This window comes from Chiloscyllium punctatum, chromosome 4, assembly GCF_047496795.1.
Source record: "Chiloscyllium punctatum isolate Juve2018m chromosome 4, sChiPun1.3, whole genome shotgun sequence".
Taxonomy (NCBI): domain Eukaryota; kingdom Metazoa; phylum Chordata; class Chondrichthyes; order Orectolobiformes; family Hemiscylliidae; genus Chiloscyllium; species Chiloscyllium punctatum.
In genome coordinates, this window is record NC_092742.1 from 128,726,485 (window position 1) to 128,746,078 (window position 19,594).

Here is a 19,594-nt window from a genome sequence, read left to right on the forward strand (position 1 = left end):
CACTTTCAGTGTTCACCTCTATAACTCTCTGGACCCTCTGGGAGAAATTTCTTCCCCCTTCAGTTTTATATGAGCGACTCTTTATGATTATAATGAAAGGACATGGTGAGAGAATAGAATCCCTGTAGTGTGGAAGCAGGCCACCTGGGGTATCATCTTCAAGGAGAAAGTGAGGACTGCAGATGCTGGAGATCAGAGCTGAAAAATGTGTTGCTGGAAAAGCGCAGCAGGTCAGGCAGCGTCCAAGGAGCAGGAGAATCGACGTTTCGGGCTTAAGAAGAAGGGCTGATGCCCGAAACGTCGATTCTCCTGCTCCTTGGATGCTGCCTGACCTGCTGCGCTTTTCCAGCAACACAATTTTCAGCACTTGGGGTATCAGGTCCACACTGGTCCTCCAAAGGGCATCCCACCCTATCCCTGTAAGCCTGCATTTCCCGTGGCTAATCCATTTGCCTACACATCCTGGGACGCTCGAGGCAATTTAGCATAACCAATCCGCCTGACCTGCACACCTTTTTGAGTGTGGGAGGAAACCGAAGCAGACACGGGGAGAAAGTGCAAACTCCACCCAGATAGTTGCTCAAAGCAGGAATCGAACCGGGGTCCCTGGCGCTGTGAGGCAGCAGTGCTCACCACTGAGTCACTGTGGGACCCACAGTGTTTAGCTTCAAGGCTCCCTCACAAGTAGAAAACATCTTCTCAACATCTACCCTGTTACGTCCCCTACGAATTGCGGATGGTTTGAGAAGATCGCTCCTCATTCTTCTAAACTCTCATGAACAAAGGCCTGAAATCTAAGAAATTCACGAGCCCAGAGGGGCTTGGATGCTACAACTTGGAGTAAGATTAAGGAGGCTTTGCAATCAGGTTTTTAAGTCAGCAATGGGTTGGAGGGAGGGGAGGAAAGTGGAGCTGGTGGTCAGGATAAGATCAGCCATGATCCTACTAAATGATGGAGCCGGCTGGAGGGGCTGAATGGCCTCCTGCTGCTCCTGGTTCCACAGTGTCCAGGGATGTGCAGGCACGGTGGGTTAGCCATGAGAAATGTGGGCTTAAGGGGTCTGGGTGGGATGATCTTGGGAGGGTCTGTACTGATCTGATGGGCCGAATGGACTCTTTGGACAATGTAGGGATTCTATGATCTGGAATAAATGAAAAACGCATTGAGACGTGTATGGAATGAGCTGTCAGAGGATGTGGTGGAGGCTGGTACAATTGCAACATTTAAGAGGCATTTGGATGGGTATATGAATAGGAAGGGTTTGCCGGGATATGGGCCAGGTGCTGGTAGGTGGGACTAGATTGGGTTGGGATATCTGGGTCAGCATGGACGGGTTGGGCCGAAGGGTCTGTTTCCGTGCTGTCCATCTCTAAGACTCTATAACTCCAACTGTCTTCGCTCCGAGAGGGGTTAGCATATGGAATTCTCTGCCCCAGACCGCAGTTGAGGCTAAAACACTGACTATTCCAGTTGGATCCTTTGTTTTGGCTTCATTGCCAAAGCAGGAAATGATAACTTCTGCAAGGTTTGGCAAAGGATCAAAGAAATTCTCGATACAGTGATAGAGGTTAACAGGAGCTGGGTAGTCCATTCAGCCTTCTGACGCTGCTGCACCACTCATACCCCAACCACTCTCTGAGTGAGGACAGTTAGAGTCATAGAATCGTAGAGATGGACAGCACGGAAACAGACCCTTCGGTCCAACCCGTCCACGGCGACCAAATATCCCAACATAATCCAGTCCCATTTGCCAGCACTTGGCCCATATCCCTCCAAACCCTTCCTATTCATAGACCCATCCAGATGCCTTTTAAATGTTCCAGCCTTATCCACGTCCTCTGGCAGCTCATTCCCTACACATCTCAGTCCGTTTTTTTCACTTCTACCAGATCGTAGAATCCCTACATTGTGCAGAGAGTCCATTCGGCCCATCAGATCAGGACGGACACTCCAAAGATCATCCCACCCAGACCCCTTAAGCCCACATTTCTCATGGCTAACCCACCGTGCCTGCACACCCCTGGACACTGTGGAACCAGGAGCAGCAGGAGGCCATTCAGCCCCTCCAGCCGGCTCCATCATTTAGTAGGATCATGGCTGATCGTATCCTGACCTCAGCTCCACTTTCCTCCCCTCCCTCCATAACCCTTCAACCCATTACTGACTTAAAAACCTGATTTAAAACCACTCCTTAAATTTACTCAATGTCGCAGCACCCCGACCCCCTCAGGGTTTGCGAATCCCACAGATTTACTTCGAGAGAAGTAATTCCTCCGCATCTGTGTTTTAAATCTACCAGCCCTTGTCCTAAAACGATGACTGGACACAGTTCAGTGCAGAAAGAGGCACTTTATTCCTGCAAAGTTGCAATATGTGTATGTTTTCCAATTGCATTGTGGGTGGAACTATCGCTTTTGGAAGGTGGGGTTTCAGAAGTGCATTTAATTCTGCACCGGCCGCCCAGAGTCACCCTTTTTCCCATAACCTTACATTTCCCACGGCTAATCCGCCTAGCCTGCGCATCCCTGGACATGATACTTTGCAATGTTTGTCAAAGGGCAACTTTGCACGGCCAATCTCCCACCTTTGGACTATGGGAATAAACGCTTGCAGAGCCTGGGAGAATGTGCAAACTCCACACAGAGGCTACAAAGTTAAAAATGGATGTAGGTTTGCTTGCTGAGTTGGAAGGTTTGTTAACTAGCCACAAAAAGATGTACACATTCTCACTAGTACCCTTACATATGAATGAGGAAGGACACTGACTGGGACAACACATCCACCCTGGGACAAGCCAAACAGAGAGACACACACGAGAATTCCTAGAAGATGGCATTCCAACCGGAACTCTATCAACAAACAGATTGACTTGGATCCCATTTACCACCCCCTGAGAAAACGAACAGGAAGTAACATCACCATAGGAAATGATGTCACCACAGGAAATGACATTGCCAACCCAAGGAGACTCAAACTTATAAATAGAAAGTGGGCTACACCACCAGTGCTTCATCCGGAGCCTCACTGATGATGTTACCGAGTATGATGACGAAATGTCTGAAAATGAACCTTCCAGCTCAGCGAGCAAACCTGTATCCAGAACCTCAACCTGAGCGACAAATCTTCTCAAAACTCGCTCAAGTTAAAAAAAAATCACACAACACCAGGTTATGGTCCAACACGCGCTGCTCCTTCAATAGGTGGTTGTGGTCTGAAAGCTGGTCCTTCCAGTTAAACCTGTTGGACTATAACCTGGTGTTGTCCACCCCAGCACCTCCAAATCTCACGGAGGCGGGAATCGAACCCAGGTCCTCGGGTGTTGTGAGGCAGCAGTGCTAACCACTGAGCCAACCGTGCCACCCCCACTGAAGTTCCAGGATGAATATGTTGTAACGGTGAGGAAGGCAGGAGGGAGCTGACACCCCGGGATATTGCGTTGGCGGGGGTGTCCGCGGGCTGTGGGTGTGGCGAGATGGCCGAGGTGGTTGTGGGTTGTCCCACCACTGCGCGGTGCATGCCTCAATGCTTTGCTGCCCTTGTCTCCCGGCAGAGTTCTTCGAGGAGTGCATCAGGAAAGCCGAGATCGAGGCCAATCTCCCGGTCATCATGAAGAACTCCGTCTATGTCCAAAGAGCGGCTGCTCGCAGGATCAAGAGTTGCAGGTTCCGTCGGAGGAAGTCCACCGCCGTCTGGAACTCCTTCGGTAAGTCCACCGTGAGAGAGAGAGAGAGAGAGAGAGAGAGATTCCCGCTCGCTGAGTCAGCTGGTTCAATCCGAGAGCCGGGGTGGCAAGTTGTGGGGGGAGGTCTGTTCCTGTCTACCCCTCGCCCTTGCCCACTCACCCACCTGCTTTTCCATGTGCCTGCAGGTCAGAACCTCCCCCCCACCCCCACCCCCATACACACACACACACACACACACACACACACGCACACAGCCATAAAGGGGTAATGGTGACCAGGGGAAACAAAACAAAAAATCCCACAAGCCTTTGCTCTGTTTCTGCCAGGCTGGCACTTCACCTTTTCGGGAATCGCGAGGAGGTGCCGGAGGATTCACAGTCCCACCTGGTCGGCGTTGCCCGTCTCTTTATGCGCCAACCCGACTGGGAACTGGCAGAACAGTTCAAAGGCGTTTTCACTAAGTCTTCAGGTTTGCATCAATGCTTCCTTGAGTAGAATTAGTATCCCTACAGTGTGGAAACAGCCCCTTTCGGCCCAACCAGTCCACACCGACCCTCTGAAGAGTAACCCACCCAGACCCATTCCCCCTACCCTATATTCACCCCAGACTAATGCACCTAACCCACACATCCCTGAACACGATGGGCAATTTAGCATGGCCAACTCACCCTAACCTGCACATGTTTGGACTGTGGGAGGAAACTGGAGCACCCGGAGGAAACCCACGCAGACACGGGAGAATGTGCAAACTCCACACAGACAGTTGCCTGAAGCTGGAATCAAACCCAGGTCCCCAGCAGCGTGAGGCCACAGTGCTAACCACTGAGTCATCGTGCCTCTTTCTTGAGAGGAATGAGCACCAAGCCCACTCTGTCCTGATGTTAAACCCTCCTGCCGTGTGGTTCGGTAAAACATTGCCGACAAAGCTCTGACTGTAATCTAAACTGGGGGCTGAAACAGGGTCAAGATGGCGTTGGCGTTGCTCAGTGCAGCCCCTGTGGTGGTGAACCGCAGCACGCTGTGGTGCTGCTGCTGATGATGTTTCCAGAGCTTCCTTTGCCCGCGCCCCGTGCCGAATCCCAGCTCTCTGTTTTGTCCCTCCCAGTTCCATTGGCGTTTTCCCCCAGTGTCTAGACTCTGGGAGGAGAGCGACACCTACGCGGCCCGTTGCAGTATTAATTAGCAAGACATTTGGGGCGGGAGAGTGGGTGCTGTTGGCAGCATTCCAAATGGCCATGAGTTTTGTTTCCCCACCCAGAGCAGGTGGTGGGGGGGGGGGGGTTCTGTATTATTGGCCTCAGTACCGACAACCACTGATTTTGTAGGGAAGGCCCCTGTATTTTGGATGAAGAGTTGATTTACTCCCTTCCTGGTCCTGATGGGTAAGAGGGGTGGGTGCTCAGCGAGAGGGACCGCAAAAGGCTGTCAGCGATGGTGAAGGGGTAGGGGGGGGGTACACAGTGAGCTGCAATGGTAGTCATCTCACTGGATGAGTAATCTGGAGAGCCCCCCAGATCCTGCCCTGGGATGTGGGTTCAATCCCTCCCCAGCACCACCATCCTCCCACCTCCCCCCAACCCCTTAAGCACAGGGTGGAACCTAAATTCAACTGATTTAAAAAAGCCGGTTTCAGTAACCATAGAACAATACTGCATAGAACAGGCCCTTCGGCCCCACAAGTCCACACCGGCCCTCCGAAGAGTAACTCACCCAGACCCTCAATGTTGCACTGACCTGTGAACTATTCTCAGCTCGTCCCCCCTATACTATCCCATCATCCTCCACCTGCTTATCTAAGGATTGTTTACATCTCCCAAATGTGGCTGAGTTGACTACATTAGCAGGTACTGGATTAGCGGGTGCTGGAAGAGCACAGCAGTTCAGGCAGCATCCAAGTAGCTTCGAAATCGACGTTTCGGGCAAAAGCCCTTCATCAGGAATAAAGGGCTTTTGCCCGAAACGTCGATTTCGAAGCTACTTGGATGCTGCCTGAACTGCTGTGCTCTTCCAGCACCACTAATCCAGAATCTGGTTTCCAGCATCTGCAGTCATTGTTTTTACCTCCATTAGCAGGTAGGGCATTCCACACCCTTACCACTCTCTGTGTAAAGAACCTGCCTCTAACATCGGTCTTAAATCTTATCACCCCTCAATTTGTAGTTAAGCCCCCTCGTACACGCTGACATCATCATCCTAGGAAAAAGCCTTTCACTGTCTACGCTATCTAATCCTCTGATCATCTTGTATGTCTCTATCAAATCCCCTCTTGGCCGCCTTCTTTCCGATGAGAACAGACCCAACTGTCATGCGTCCGTTGTCCCAACCCATCTGGCTCACTCACCTCCTTCAAGGAAGGAAATCTGCCTGCTGCCTTTGACCCAGTCTGGCCTCCACGTGACTCCAGACCCACAGCAACGTGCTTAACTGCTCTCTGCCCGGCGGAGTTAAAGGGGCAATTAAGGACAGGTAACGATAGACAGCCCTCACCATGAGAGATTAAAAGATAACATCCTTCTCTTCCAGACCACAAACCTCTTTCCATTTTATTATTTTTATTCTTCCCTTGGCTTTCTGATTCGTTTCATTCTGCGGCTTAAACGCTCTCTGCCTTGTTTTTATAATCCCCTGCATTTCTGGCTCTGAAATCTCCCTTGGCCTCGGCAGCCTCTGAGATTTCTCTGGGTGCTGCATACAAACACAAGGAGGTGGGCACTTGGGTTCCCCTGGACTATGAGACAGCAGTGTTGAAGACTGTGTGTGTGCACTGAGATGGGAATTGGGTGGAAGTGGGTGAATTTTCCCTGGGGAAATCCCAACACAGCATCCAACAAGAACAATTCGACACACTCTTCCCTCCCCTCAGCTCACACTCACTCAACTCACCCTCCCCCCCCCCCCCCCCCTGTAGACAATAAGTCACCCCCCACTCTCACCCAGTCTCCCCCAGTTCATACTTGGTCACCTCCCAATATCATACTCACTCTGTCCCAACTTATAATTGACCACCCCCAGTTCACACTCACTCCCCGAGTTCACACTCACTCCCCCAGTACACACTTACTCCCCCAGTACACGCTCACTCCCCCAGTACACACTCACTCCCTCAGTACACACTCACTCCCCCAGTACACACTCACTCCCCCAGTTCGCACTCACTCCCCCAGTTCACACTCACTCCCCCAGTACACAATCACTCCCCCAGTTCGCACTCACTCCCCCAGTTCACACTCACTCCTCCAGTACACACTCACTCCCCCAGTTCGCACTCACTCCCCCAGTTCACACTCACTCCCCTAGTACACACTCACTCCCCCAGTTCGCACTCACTCCCCCAGTACACACTCACTCCCCCAGTTCGCACACATTCCCCCAGTTCGCACTCACTCCCCCAGTACACACTCACTCCCCCAGTTCGCACTCACTCCCCCAGTACACACTCACTCCCCCAGTTCACACTCACTTCCCCAGTTCGCACTCACTCCCCCAGTACACACTCACTCCCCCAGTACGCACTCACTCCCCCAGTTCGCACTCACTCCCCCAGTTCGCACTCACTCCCTCAGTACACACTCACTCCCCCAGTACACACTCACTCCCCAGTACACACTCACTCTCCCAGTACACACTCACTCCCCCAGTTCGCACTCACTCCTCCAGTTCGCACTCACTCCCCCAGTTCGCACACACTCCCCCAGTACACACTCACTCCCCCAGTTCGCACTCACTCCCCCAGTACACACTCACTCCCCCAGTTCGCACTCACTCCCCCAGTTCACACTCACTCCCCCAGTTCGCACTCACTCCCCCAGTACACACTCACTCCCCCAGTTCGCACTCACTCCCCCAGTACACACTCACTCCCTCAGTACACACTCACTCCCCCAGTACACACTCACTCCCCAGTACACACTCACTCCCCCAGTTCGCACTCACTCCCCCAGTTCGCACTCACTCCCCCAGTTCGCACTCACTCCCCCAGTACACACTCACTCCTCCAGTTCGCACACACTCCCCCAGTTCGCACTCACTCCCCCAGTACACACTCACTCCCCCAGTTCGCACTCACTCCCCCAGTTCACACTCACTCCCCCAGTACACACTCACTCCCCCAGTACACACTCACTCCCCCAGTTCACACTCACTCCCCCAGTTCGCACTCACTCCCCCAGTACACACTCACTCCCCCAGTTCGCACACATTCCCCCAGTTCGCACTCACTCCCCCAGTACACACTCACTCCCCCAGTACACACTCACTTCCCCAGTTCGCACTCACTCCCCCAGTACACACTCACTCCCCCAGTTCGCACTCACTCCCCCAGTTCGCACTCACTCCCCCAGTACACACTCACTTCCCCAGTTCGCACTCACTCCCCCAGTACGCACTCACTCCCCCAGTACGCACTCACTCCCCCAGTTCGCACTCACTCCCCCAGTACACACTCACTCCCCCAGTACGCACTCACTCCCCCAGTTCGCACTCACTCCCCCAGTTCACACTCACTCCCCCAGTACACACTCACTCCCCCAGTTCGCACTCACTCCCCCAGTACACACTCACTTCCCCAGTTCGCACTCACTCCCCCAGTACGCACTCACTCCCCCAGTACGCACTCACTCCCCCAGTTCGCACTCACTCCCCCAGTACACACTCACTCCCCCAGTACGCACTCACTCCCCCAGTTCGCACTCACTCCCCCAGTTCACACTCACTCCCCCAGTCCGCACTCACTCCCCCAGTTCGCACTCACTCCCCCAGTACACACTCACTCCCCCAGTTCGCACTCACTCCCCTAGTTCACACTCACTCCCCCAGTTCGCACTCACTCCCCCAGTTCGCACTCACTCCCCCAGTACACACTCACTCCCCCAGTTCGCACTCACTCCCCTAGTTCACACTCACTCCCCCAGTTCGCACTCACTCTCCCAGTTCGCACTCACTCCCCCAGTACACACTCACTCCCCCAGTTCACACTCACTCCCCCAGTTCGCACTCGCTCCCCCAGTACACACTCACTCCCCCAGTTCGCACTCGCTCCCCCAGTACACACTCACTCCCCCAGTTCGCACTCACTCCCCTAGTTCACACTCACTCCCCCAGTTCGCACTCACTCCCCCAGTTCGCACTCACTCCCCCAGTACACACTCACTCCCCCAGTACACACTCACTCCCCCAGTTCACACTCACTCCCCCAGTACACACTCACTCCCCCAGTACACACTCACTCCCAGTTCACACTCACTCCCCCAGTACACACTCACTCCCCCAGTACACACTCGCTCCCCCAGTACACACTCACTCCCCCAGTTCGCACTCGCTCCCCCAGTACACACTCACTCCCCCAGTTCGCACTCACTCCCCTAGTTCACACTCACTCCCCCAGTTCGCACTCACTCCCCCAGTTCGCACTCACTCCCCCAGTACACACTCACTCCCCCAGTACACACTCACCCCTCAGTTCACACTCACTCCCCCAGTTCGCACTCACTCCCCCAGTTCGCACTCACTCCCTCAGTTCACACTCACTCCCCCAGTACACACTCACCCCTCAGTTCACACTCACTCCCCCAGTACACACTCACCCCTCAGTTCACACACACACCCCACAGTCCACACTTGTTTCCTGGTTTTCATTCACTGAACCAGTTATCACCGACTCCCCCCTGGTTCACACTTACTCCTCACCAGCTCACACTCGATTCCAACTCAGCCTCACCCCTCAGCTGCCATTCACCTCCTACTCCGTTCTCACTCACCGCCCACAGTTTACACCCAACCCCCAGCTCAAGCTGACCCTCCCTTGCTCGCGCTCACACTCTCACCTAGCGACACTCATGCACATAATCACACCCCCCCCACACACAGACACACTCGCACTCTCACTGTCCTCATATACACACTGTGTCATACACACACTCATACTCTCTCACACACTCGCTACGTCATACACACAATCACACTGTCTCACACACACTCACACTGTCCCACACACACTCACTGCATCATACACACAATCACACTGTCTCACACACACTCACACTGTCCCACACACACTCACTGCATCATACACACAATCACACTGTCTCACACACACTCACACTGTCCCACACACACTCACTGCATCATACACACAATCACACTGTCTCACACACACTCACACTGTCCCACACACACTCACTGCGTCATACACACACTCACACTGTCTCACACACACTCACACTGCCTCACACACTGTTTCACACACACACACTGTCTCACACACACTCACTGTGTCATACACACTCACACTGTCTCACACACACTCACACTGTCTCACACACTGGCACTCACACACACACACACAGGCGCACACGCACACACACACACACACACACACACACACACACACAGTCTCACACACTGGCACTCACACTGTCTCACACACATACGCACACACACACACGTACGCACACACACACACAGTCTCACACACAGTCTCACACACTGGCAGTCACACTGTCTCACTTACACACGCGCACACACACACACACACACGCACACACACACACACACTGGCACTCACACTGTCACACACACACACACACACACACACACACACACACAGTCTCACACACACTCATCTTGACCCTCTGTTGCTGGAATGATCTCTAAGGCCATATCGTGGTGGTGTTGGGGGACGGGTGTGGTGGGGAATTGTAGTTATCCTCCCCTCCCCCAACTCAGGGAATAAGGTCAGGCCCAGAGACTGGGGCCCATTGAGGGCGTCGTGCTGGTGAAATGGGAGGGAGGGAATGGGAAGTAACTCTGATGGGATCTCACTGGCGGGTGCCATCTTTCTTTCCCTCAGCGTGCGGAAGGTTCCGGTCCCTGCGGGTCGCCGCAGAGTCGTGAGGTGCTAAGCGTCGGAGTGGGGGCCGGGGTGGGGTTTGGGCGTTGGACATTTGGGCGCCATCACAATGCAAGCTTTGACAATGACACCGGCTCACAAGCTTCTCCGTGCTGGCTCAAAGGGCTGAATGGCCTACTCCTGCACTTGTCTTCTATGTTTTTTGGGAGGGGTGGGGCAGTGTGGAGTGGCTCTCCAACTTAACACCCCCATTCCCCCCCACCCCCCTCAAGGAAGTTCCCAGATGAGGCTGGGCCCCACATCATCTGGAGCGGGAGACAGGTGGGGAGGCCATTCAGCCCGTCATCCTGTGACAGAGTACGGCCTAGCCCTAGGAACAAGCCCCCCCCCCCCCCCCCCCCCCCCCCCGCCAGCCCCACCAGCACGGTCCCCTGTCCAGACCCTGCACCGAGGACGCCATTTGGAAACCGGGAGGAAGGTTCGAGAAAGGCAGAAGGAGGAATGGTCGATCCATTCGCTGGGGAGCGGCCGCGGTGTGTGGGACATCTCTGCTGAGCTCTCTGCTGGGGAGTTGTTTTAAAGAGAAGGGGATTACGGGAGGAGGGTGGGGGGAGTGTGGGGATAGCACCCCCAACCCTCATTTCAACACATTTACAGGGGATCCCTTCAAGTACAGCACGGGCTTGATGGGCCAAGCGGCCTTCTGTACTATGATACTATTGAGGGTGTGGAGGAAACACTTGCAGTCCATCCAAAAACCGCTGGGAGTGGGAGGAGGTTATCGATATCAGATCACCCACCCCCACAGTAACTCACTGGGGCATTGAGGAGAAATAGCTCGGCGACAGGGAGCGGTTAGGAGGGGTGCCCCGCTCCCTGGCAATGACTGAGAACCAATACTCACTGGAGAAAAGGTCTGTTGGTGTTTCCAAAGAAGCGGGAGGCTGTTTCTGTGATGCATCAACAGCAGTGGGGATGAATGGCCAGTTTTCGGTGCTATCAGCTTGCTGTACTGTCATCGGGAGCCGGTCTTTCACTCCTGGGAGCTCGGGTTTAGTGTAACAGAAGGCCGGGACGTGAGCAGTGAGGTGTTCAATCGCTCATTTACCCCCAAACTGCTGCTTGACATTTTTCTTCATCCTTTTTAACCTTTTGATTTACTCAAGCTCTCCAACTGGCCCATGGATCCAGTTATCATTTGTTTTTTGACATGTCCTCACATCCTGGTTGTATTAATTCACTCCAGTCTGCCTCTTTCTCTTTCTCTCTCCTGTATTAATACGTTCCTGTCTGCCTTTCTTTCTCTCCCTCTCCTCTGTTGCTAATGATCCTATCTGCCTCTCTCTCTCTCTCTCTCTCTCTCTCTCTCTCTCTCTCTCTCACTCACTCTCTCTCTCTGACTGTCCCTAGTATTGTTATGATCCCCGATGGTCTACAAAATGTTGCGTTGTTGGCTGTGCTTGCCTGTTGACCTATGTAAGATCCTCCTGAATATACCTGTGCTTGTCTGCTTCTCTGTCGTCTTTAACCCCTCCTTCAAGGCCCACGCTTTTGGTCAATGGCCTTACCTGTGACAGCTTGGTTTGGCAACACTGGTGAGACGCGATTCGACAATGTTAGCTGCTAGCTTTTATCCCTTAGTCTCCTGCAGCCAGCCTCCTCAGAAGATGTTATTCGGCTCACACATCGGGGTGGGGTGTGGCGGAGATGGTAAGAGGCTACCCCTAGCCCAGGGTACATCCACCTCAGGAACTGTGCACAGATCCAAAGAGTGGGAGGTTATTCCATTGCCTGGACACAGCCCGCCCTGAGGGAATTCGCAGTCCACTGCTGGGTTATCTCACGTGACCTCTGCTGGTGTTGTCTGATGCCAGGAGAAAATCACCAGGAGATGGTACTGCTGTGAGCCATGTTCCGGAGACCCAGGGAATGTTCCGGAGACGCAGTGAATGTTCCAGGGACCCAGGGAATGTTCGGGAGACCCGGGGAATGTTCCAGGGAATGTTCCAGGGACCCAGGGAATGTTCCGGAGACCCAGAGAATATTCCGTAGACGTAGTGAATGTTCCAGGGACCCAGGGAATGTTCCAGGGAATGTTCCAGAGACCCGGGGAATGTTCGAGGGACCCAGGAATGTTCCAGGGAGTGTTGCAGGGCCCCAGGCGGTGGAATTTGAATTCAACGTTCCATTTATCAGAAAAGCCCATCTGCTTCACTGATTCACTTTCGGGAAGGAAGCTGCCATCCTTACCTGGTCTGGCATAACTCCAGTGACTCCAGTCCCACAGTAATGTGGTTGACCCTTAACAGTCCTCTGGGCAATTAAGGATGGGCAATAAATGCTGGCCTCATCCTGTTAATTAATGAAGAAAACCCTAAGAGGCCAGAGTGTGCCCTGGTTTTGGCCAATTGTCCCAACAGTGGATGGGCCAATGGTAACGAGCTCCCTCAGTATGGCGGCCAGTCTGTATGTGTCTGTAAGGGCCCCAGTTGGTACTCGGAGGTGTGGAGCGAGGCCGCAAGAGGCTCTTGGTGTTGCCCATCACTGCAGACACAATCTTCAACCCTCTGGTGGGAGCAGACAGCAGTCAGTGTCATGTCACAGCTCCAGGGCACAGCCCCCCCCCACCTCAGACAGGACACCCGGCTTCAGGGGGCAAAGTTTTGCCATACCGTCCATGAGCAGTTTTGGTTAGGAAGTATTGACAATCCAGTCACAGAGTCATACGGCACAGAAAACAGACCCTTCGGTCCAACTGGTCCATGCCAACCAGACGTCCCAGTCCCTAGTCCCATTGGTCAGAAATTGGGCCATCCCTCTAAACCCTTCTCACACATACCAATCCAAATACCTTTACCAACGGGGTGGTAAAGAAGGCATTTGGCAGGCTTGCCTTCATTGGTCAGAACATTATGAATAAAGGAGTTGGGATGTCATCTTGCTGATGCAGGTTCACACTCCCTGAAAGTGGAGTCACAGGTAGATAGGATAGTGAAGAAGGCGTTTGGGATGCTTTCCTTTATTGGTCAGAGTATTGAGTACAGGAGTTGGGAGGTCATGTTGCGGCTGTACAGGACATTGGTTAGGCCACTGTTGGAATATTGCATGCAATTCTGGTCTCCTTCCTATCGGAAAGATGTTGTGAAACTTGAAAGGGTTCAGAAAAGATTTACAAGGATGTTGCCAGGGTTGGAGGGTTTGAGCTACAGGGAGAGGCTGAACAGGCTGGGACTGTTTTCCCTGGAGCGTTGGAGGCTGAGGGGTGACCGGTTTACAAAATTATGAGGGGCATGGATTGGATTAATAGGCAAAGTCTTTTCCCTGGGGTCGGGGAGTCCAGAACTAGAGGACATAGGTTTAGGGTGAGAGGGGAAAGATATGAAAAGGATCTGAAGGATACCTTTTTCACACAGAGGGTGATGTGTGTATGGAATGAGCTGCCAGAGGAAGTGGTGGAGGCTGGTACAATTACAACAGTTAAAAGGTATCTGGGTCGGTGTGTCAATAGATAGGGTTTAGAGGGATATGGGCTAAATGCTGGCAAAATGGATTAGGTCAGATAGGGATGTCTGGTTGGTGCAGAAGGATCTGTTCCATGCTATGTGACGCTATGACTCTAAGTGGCAACAAGAAATTCCAGTTGGCTGGCGAATTGGTCTCGTGAGGAACAGCTCACGAGGCAAGCAGTGATGAGGGTGGGGGTAGATGTTTACCAGGATGGCTGTGGGAGGTGACCGTGTGGTGGCACAGTGGCACAGTGGTTAGCACTGTTGCCTCACAGCACCAGGGACCCAGGTTCGACTCCAACCTCAGGCGACTGACTGTGTGGAGTTTGCACATTCTCCCCGTGTCTGCGTGGGTTTCCTCCGGGTGCTCCGGTTTCCTCCCACAGTCCAAAGATGTGCAGGTCAGGTGAACTGGCCATGCTAAATTGCCCAAAGTGTTAGGTGCATTAGTCAGGGGTAAATATAGGGTAGGGGAATGGGTCTGGGTGGGTTACTCTTCAGAGGGGCGGTGTGGACTTGTTAGTTTCCATATTGTAAGGAATCTAATCTAGGCAGGTGAATGACTTGTTATTCATTTGTGGGGTTTGGGGGTCACTGGCTGGCCAGCATTGATAGCCCATCCCTATTTGCCCTTGAGAAGGTGGAGGTGAACTGCCTTCTTGAATCGCTGCAGTCCCCTTGCTGTGGGTTGACCCGGAATGCCGGTAAGGAGGGAATTCCAGGATTTTGACCAACGACTGTGAAGAAACGATGGTATATTTCCAAGTCAGGGTGGCTTGGAGGGGAACTTGCAGGTGGTGGTATTCCCAAGTACCTGTTGCCCTTGTCCGTCTAGATGGAAGTGGTCGTGGGTTTGGAGGGTGCTGTTTGGTGAATTTCTGCAGTGCATCTTCTAGATGGTACACACTGGTGCTGAGCGCTGGTGGTGCAGGGATTGAATGTTTGTAGACATGATGCCAATCAAGTGGTTTGCTTTGTCCCGGATGGTGTCAAGCTTCTTGAGTGTTGTTGGAGCTGCACCCATCCAGGTAAGCAGGGAGTATTCCATCACACTCCTGACTTGTGCCTTGTAGATAGGGGGGTAGGCTTTGGGGTGTCAGGAGCTGGGTTTGTCACTGCAGTATTCCTTGTCACCTTCTCTTGTAGCCTTTGTGTAGTGCGTCCAGTTCAGTTTCTGGTCAACCTCAGCATATTGATAGTGGGGGATTCAGTAACGGTAATACCATTGAATATCACGAGGTGCTGGTTTGATTCACCTTTGCTGTCATTGTCTGGCATCTGTGTGGCGTGAGTGTTACTTACCACTTGTCGGCACAGGCCTGGATAATATTGTCCAGATCTTGCTGCATTTGAATGCGGACTGCTTCAGTATCTGAGAGGAGTCGTGAACGGTGCCGAACACTGCGCAATCGTGGGCGAACGTGCCCACTTCTGACCTTGTAATGGAGGAAACGTCATTGATGAAGCAGTTGTTGGGCCTAGGGACACCAACCCTGAGGGACTCTCGCAGAGATGTCCTGCAGCGGAGATACCTGACCTCCACCAACCACATCTCCGTGGTGCGGTCCTGAGTCACTCTTAGTGGTGGTCACTGAAATGCGCCACTCAAGAGTACACTCTGTGCCCTTACCACCCTCAGTACTGCTCCGAGTGTTCCCCAACATGGAGTTTGATTAGCCATGATCAGGAGGTTACCTCACCTTGTTGGATCTGATGGCTTTACACATTCACTGAGTCCCGAAAGGATAAATTCTTCAAGAATAAACCCATGTTGATTTGGCCCACGTGCTCAGATTTGGATGCTTCTGGAAGCCTGTGGTGGTGGGTGATGTGGTGGGTTGGCCTCAGGCTGCAGACCACGGTTAGGCCCCTTTGATCAGGAAATTCAGGGCAGAGCCTTTACACTTAATGGTCGGGTCCCGGGGGTGTGTTGCTGAACAAGGAGACCTTGCAGCGCAGGTTCCTAGTTCCTTGAAAGTGGAGTCGCAGGGTGGTGAAGAAGGTGTTTGGCACACTTGTCATCATAGGTCAGAGCGTCGAATATAGAAATTGGGACACCGTCTTGTAGCTGTGCAGAATTTCCGTGAGGCCACGTTTAGAATACCACATTCACTTCTGGTCTCCCGACTATAGCAAAGATGTTGTTAAACTAGAAAGGGCGCAGAAACGCTTTGCAAAGTAGTTGCTGAGACTGGAGGGTGTATGGTACAGGGAGAGGCTGAATCGGCTGGAGCTATATTCTCTGCAGTCTCAAAAGCTGAGGGTTGGCCTTATAAACTCAGGAGGGGCCTGGATAAGGGGAATAGGTAGGGGAATCCCAAGCTAAATGGCATGGGTTTAAGGTGAGAGAGGAAAGGGGTAACTTTTTTCACCCAGAGGGTGGTACGTGTATGGAATGAGCTGCCAGAGGATGTGGTGGAGGCTGGTACAATTGCAACTTTTAAAGGCATCTGGATGGGTATATGAATAGGAAGGGTTTGGAGGGATATGGGCCGGGTGCTGGCAAATGGGACAAGATTAGCTTAGGATATCTGCTCAGCATGGACGAAGGGTCTGTTTCCATATTGTGTGACTCTTATGTGAAACAATGGAGTGTTCACATGGCACCATGCCAGGGTTGTGAGTTATGGAACATGAACTCCAGCCATTGGGGCAATGCCAGCCTTTTCTCTACTCTCCACCCAAAGGGAGGTTGGGGTAGAATACCCTGCCGTCAAATCTGGAGCACCACTCATACTGACTGGAAAGGGCTCAGCTTCCAAAGGCTTTCAGCTGTTGGAGATTGAGGTCTGCGCTGAAGGTTATTTAAGCAAAGTACCATGTAGCTGAACCATCCTGTGTTATTGACAGTGTTCACTTTATCCCCCTGGCTGAGCTTTACTCGACCACCCCACCTTCCCCCCCCCCCCCAGCCACCCTGACCCGTCATCTCCAAGGGTTAGGCTATGGGTCTCCATTGAACTGGCTCACACAACACTGCTGTACATATTGTCAGTTAGGTTCAGTGAACATTCTTGCTATGAAGTCTCCCTCTTCTTGAATAAAGTCACATTGCTTACTGACATTTGACTTAAATTAGATTACTTACAGTGTGGAAACAGGCCCTTCGGCCCAACAAGTCCACACCGACCTTCCGAACAGCAACCCACCCAGACCCATTCCCCCACATTTATCCCTTCACCTAACACTATGGGCAATTTAGCACGGCCAATTCACCTGACCTGCACATCTTTGGATTCTGGGAGGAAACCGGAGCACCCGGAAGAAACCCACGCAGACACGGGGAGAACGTGCAAACTCCACACAGACTGAGGTGGGAATTGAACCCGGGTCCCTGGCGCTGTGAGGCAGCAGTGCTAACCACTGTGCCACCGTGCCGCCCAACTGCACTGCTGTAATGTATCATTGCCTTCCAAAAGGGTCAGCTGACCCCGGTTGCTATCTCACTCACCGTCAAGCAGAATGCAAAGGGTTCCAGGCCTCCTAGTGACCTGGTTGACTGGGCTTCAAATGCCCTTTCCATGGCCCCCCCCCCCCCCCAGATCCTGACCCGTGGGGTGGGGACACTACTCACTGCATCGCCAGACCTCCCTCACCTGACTTGAGATGGTCTTGAAAAAGCTCCTAACTCTGTAGGGATTCTATGAGTGTGGAAACAGGCCCTTCGGCCCAACAAGTCCACACGACCCTCTGGAGAGTATCCTACCCAGACCATTCCCCTACATTTACCCCAGACTAATGCACCTCTCCTACACATCCCTGAGCACTATGGGCAATTTAACATGGCCAATTCACCCTAACCTGCACATCTTTGGACTGTGGGAGGAAACCGGAGCACCCGGAGGAAACCCACGCAGACACGGGGAGAACGTGCAAACTCCACACAGTCAGTGGCCCGAGGCTGGAATCGAACTCGGGTCTCTGGCGCTGTGAGGCAGCAGCGCTAACCACTGCGCCACCCTTGGCCCTGTGGCTCTCCTTTGAGATGCTCTTGCGTAGCATCTCAGGAGGGGTGGTAGCCAGTGCTGGGCCTGCCCTCTTGAGGGAAGGGGGAGGGAGCCGGGTTGACCTCCTTGAGGGTGTCTCAGGTCATGGAAGGGTTTTGACGGGCAGGTGGCTGAAGGAGTTGAGGGAGGATTTGCCAGGAGATGTGGGAGGAAGCTGGTTGTGAGCTTCCCCGAAGACCAGCAGTGGTCTGTGGCTGCACTCAGTAGGCGGCTCGCGAGACGCAAGTGGTGGTTGTTGTTGTTGTTAATAAAAGCCATGGAGCCCCCTGCTCGGGACTGTTGGGCTGCTCCGAGATGACTCTCACACCCTGCGTGTCCCCCCTCTGTTTCAGTGACCAATCCCCATTCTTTGAACGTCCCCTCAGCTGACGGGGAAGAGGACATGGAGGAGCTGAAGGAGACGGCCAGGAATCTGAGCAGGGATCGGCGTTTCCGCGAGACTGTCTATAAGTACATGACCCTCAAAGACTCATCAAACCCGTGACGCTGCCTGGCGGGCTGCTAGCAAGCGCTAGTCACGCTTCTGCTGTCATGTCATCCTTCAGCCAGCTTTGTAAAAAGCCAAACGCACCCTGGTTTAGGTTAACAAGCAGCAGCTTAGGCCGAATGCATTTGATTTTTGATCTCGGCTCTTCCACCCTACCCCAGCCCCTCTCTGGGGTCAATGTCTCCTCTGTCCACTGGCTGGCTCCCCTAGGGGACAGCGGGAGCCCAGTTCCCTCTCTCAGCGATTTCCCCGATTTGGGAAAAGGCCGACTGCTGTCCGTTCTCCGGAGAGGGCAAGTGGGTAGCATGCTTTCTACACAGCGGCTGACCCGTGCCGCCCCTCTTGATGCTGAGTCTGCTTTTGCTCTGACTCCCAGCACTCACTGAAGGGCCCGCGAGTGAAAAGCATTGGAAGGGAACAAGCTGTTTGCGAATCTTGGAATCCTTATAGTGTGGGAGCAGGCCAGTTGGCCCATCTAGTCCACACCGACCCTCCCCTGTAACCCTGCTAACCTGGCGAACCCACCTCGCCTGCATATCTTCAGGATTGATTAGGAACTGATTAACAGGTCAAAGTGTAAGTGCATGCACAGGAGTGAGTCAGGGTGAGGCCCTTATCTAATACCTTCACTGTGCTTAAAATAACATTGTTCTGGATTAGTGGTGCTGGAAGAGCACAGCAGTTCAGGCAGCATCCAAGGAGCAGCGAAATCGACGTTTTGGGCAAAAGCCCTTCATCAGGAATAAAGGCAGTGAGCCTGAAGGGTGGAGAGATAAGCTAGAGGAGGGTGGGGGTGGGGAGAAAGTAGCATAGAGTGCAATGGGTGAGTGGGGGAGGGGATGAAGGTGATAGGTCAAGGAGGAGAGGGTGGAGTGGATAGGTGGAAAAGGAGATAGGCAGGTAGGACAAGTCCGGACAAGTCATGGGGACAGTGCTGAACTGGAAGTTTGGAACTAGGGTGAGGTGGGGGAAGGGGAAATGAGGAAGCTGTTGAAGTCCACATTGATGCCCTGGGGTTGAAGTGTTCCGAGGCGGAAGATGAGGCGTTCTTCCTCCAGGCGTC

At 53.1% G+C, this 19,594-nt stretch overlaps 1 protein-coding gene across 3 annotated transcripts in view; it reads left to right on the forward strand.

The window, feature by feature from the left end:
• The window catches only part of LOC140475968 (pleckstrin homology domain-containing family D member 1-like), a 260,006-nt gene extending 240,882 nt beyond the window's left edge, over positions 1–19,124 (forward strand). For 2 of the 3 annotated variants that reach the window (XM_072567875.1, XM_072567877.1), the window contains 2 exons: positions 3,552–3,704; positions 18,377–19,124. In XM_072567875.1, coding sequence (XP_072423976.1) covers positions 3,552–3,704; positions 18,377–18,528 — 305 coding nt within the window. In that variant the 3' untranslated portion in view covers positions 18,529–19,124. The remainder of the gene's footprint in view (positions 1–3,551; positions 3,705–18,376) is intronic. The other variant, XM_072567876.1, reaches the window with a different exon arrangement.
• The last annotated feature ends 470 nt before the right edge of the window (positions 19,125–19,594 follow it).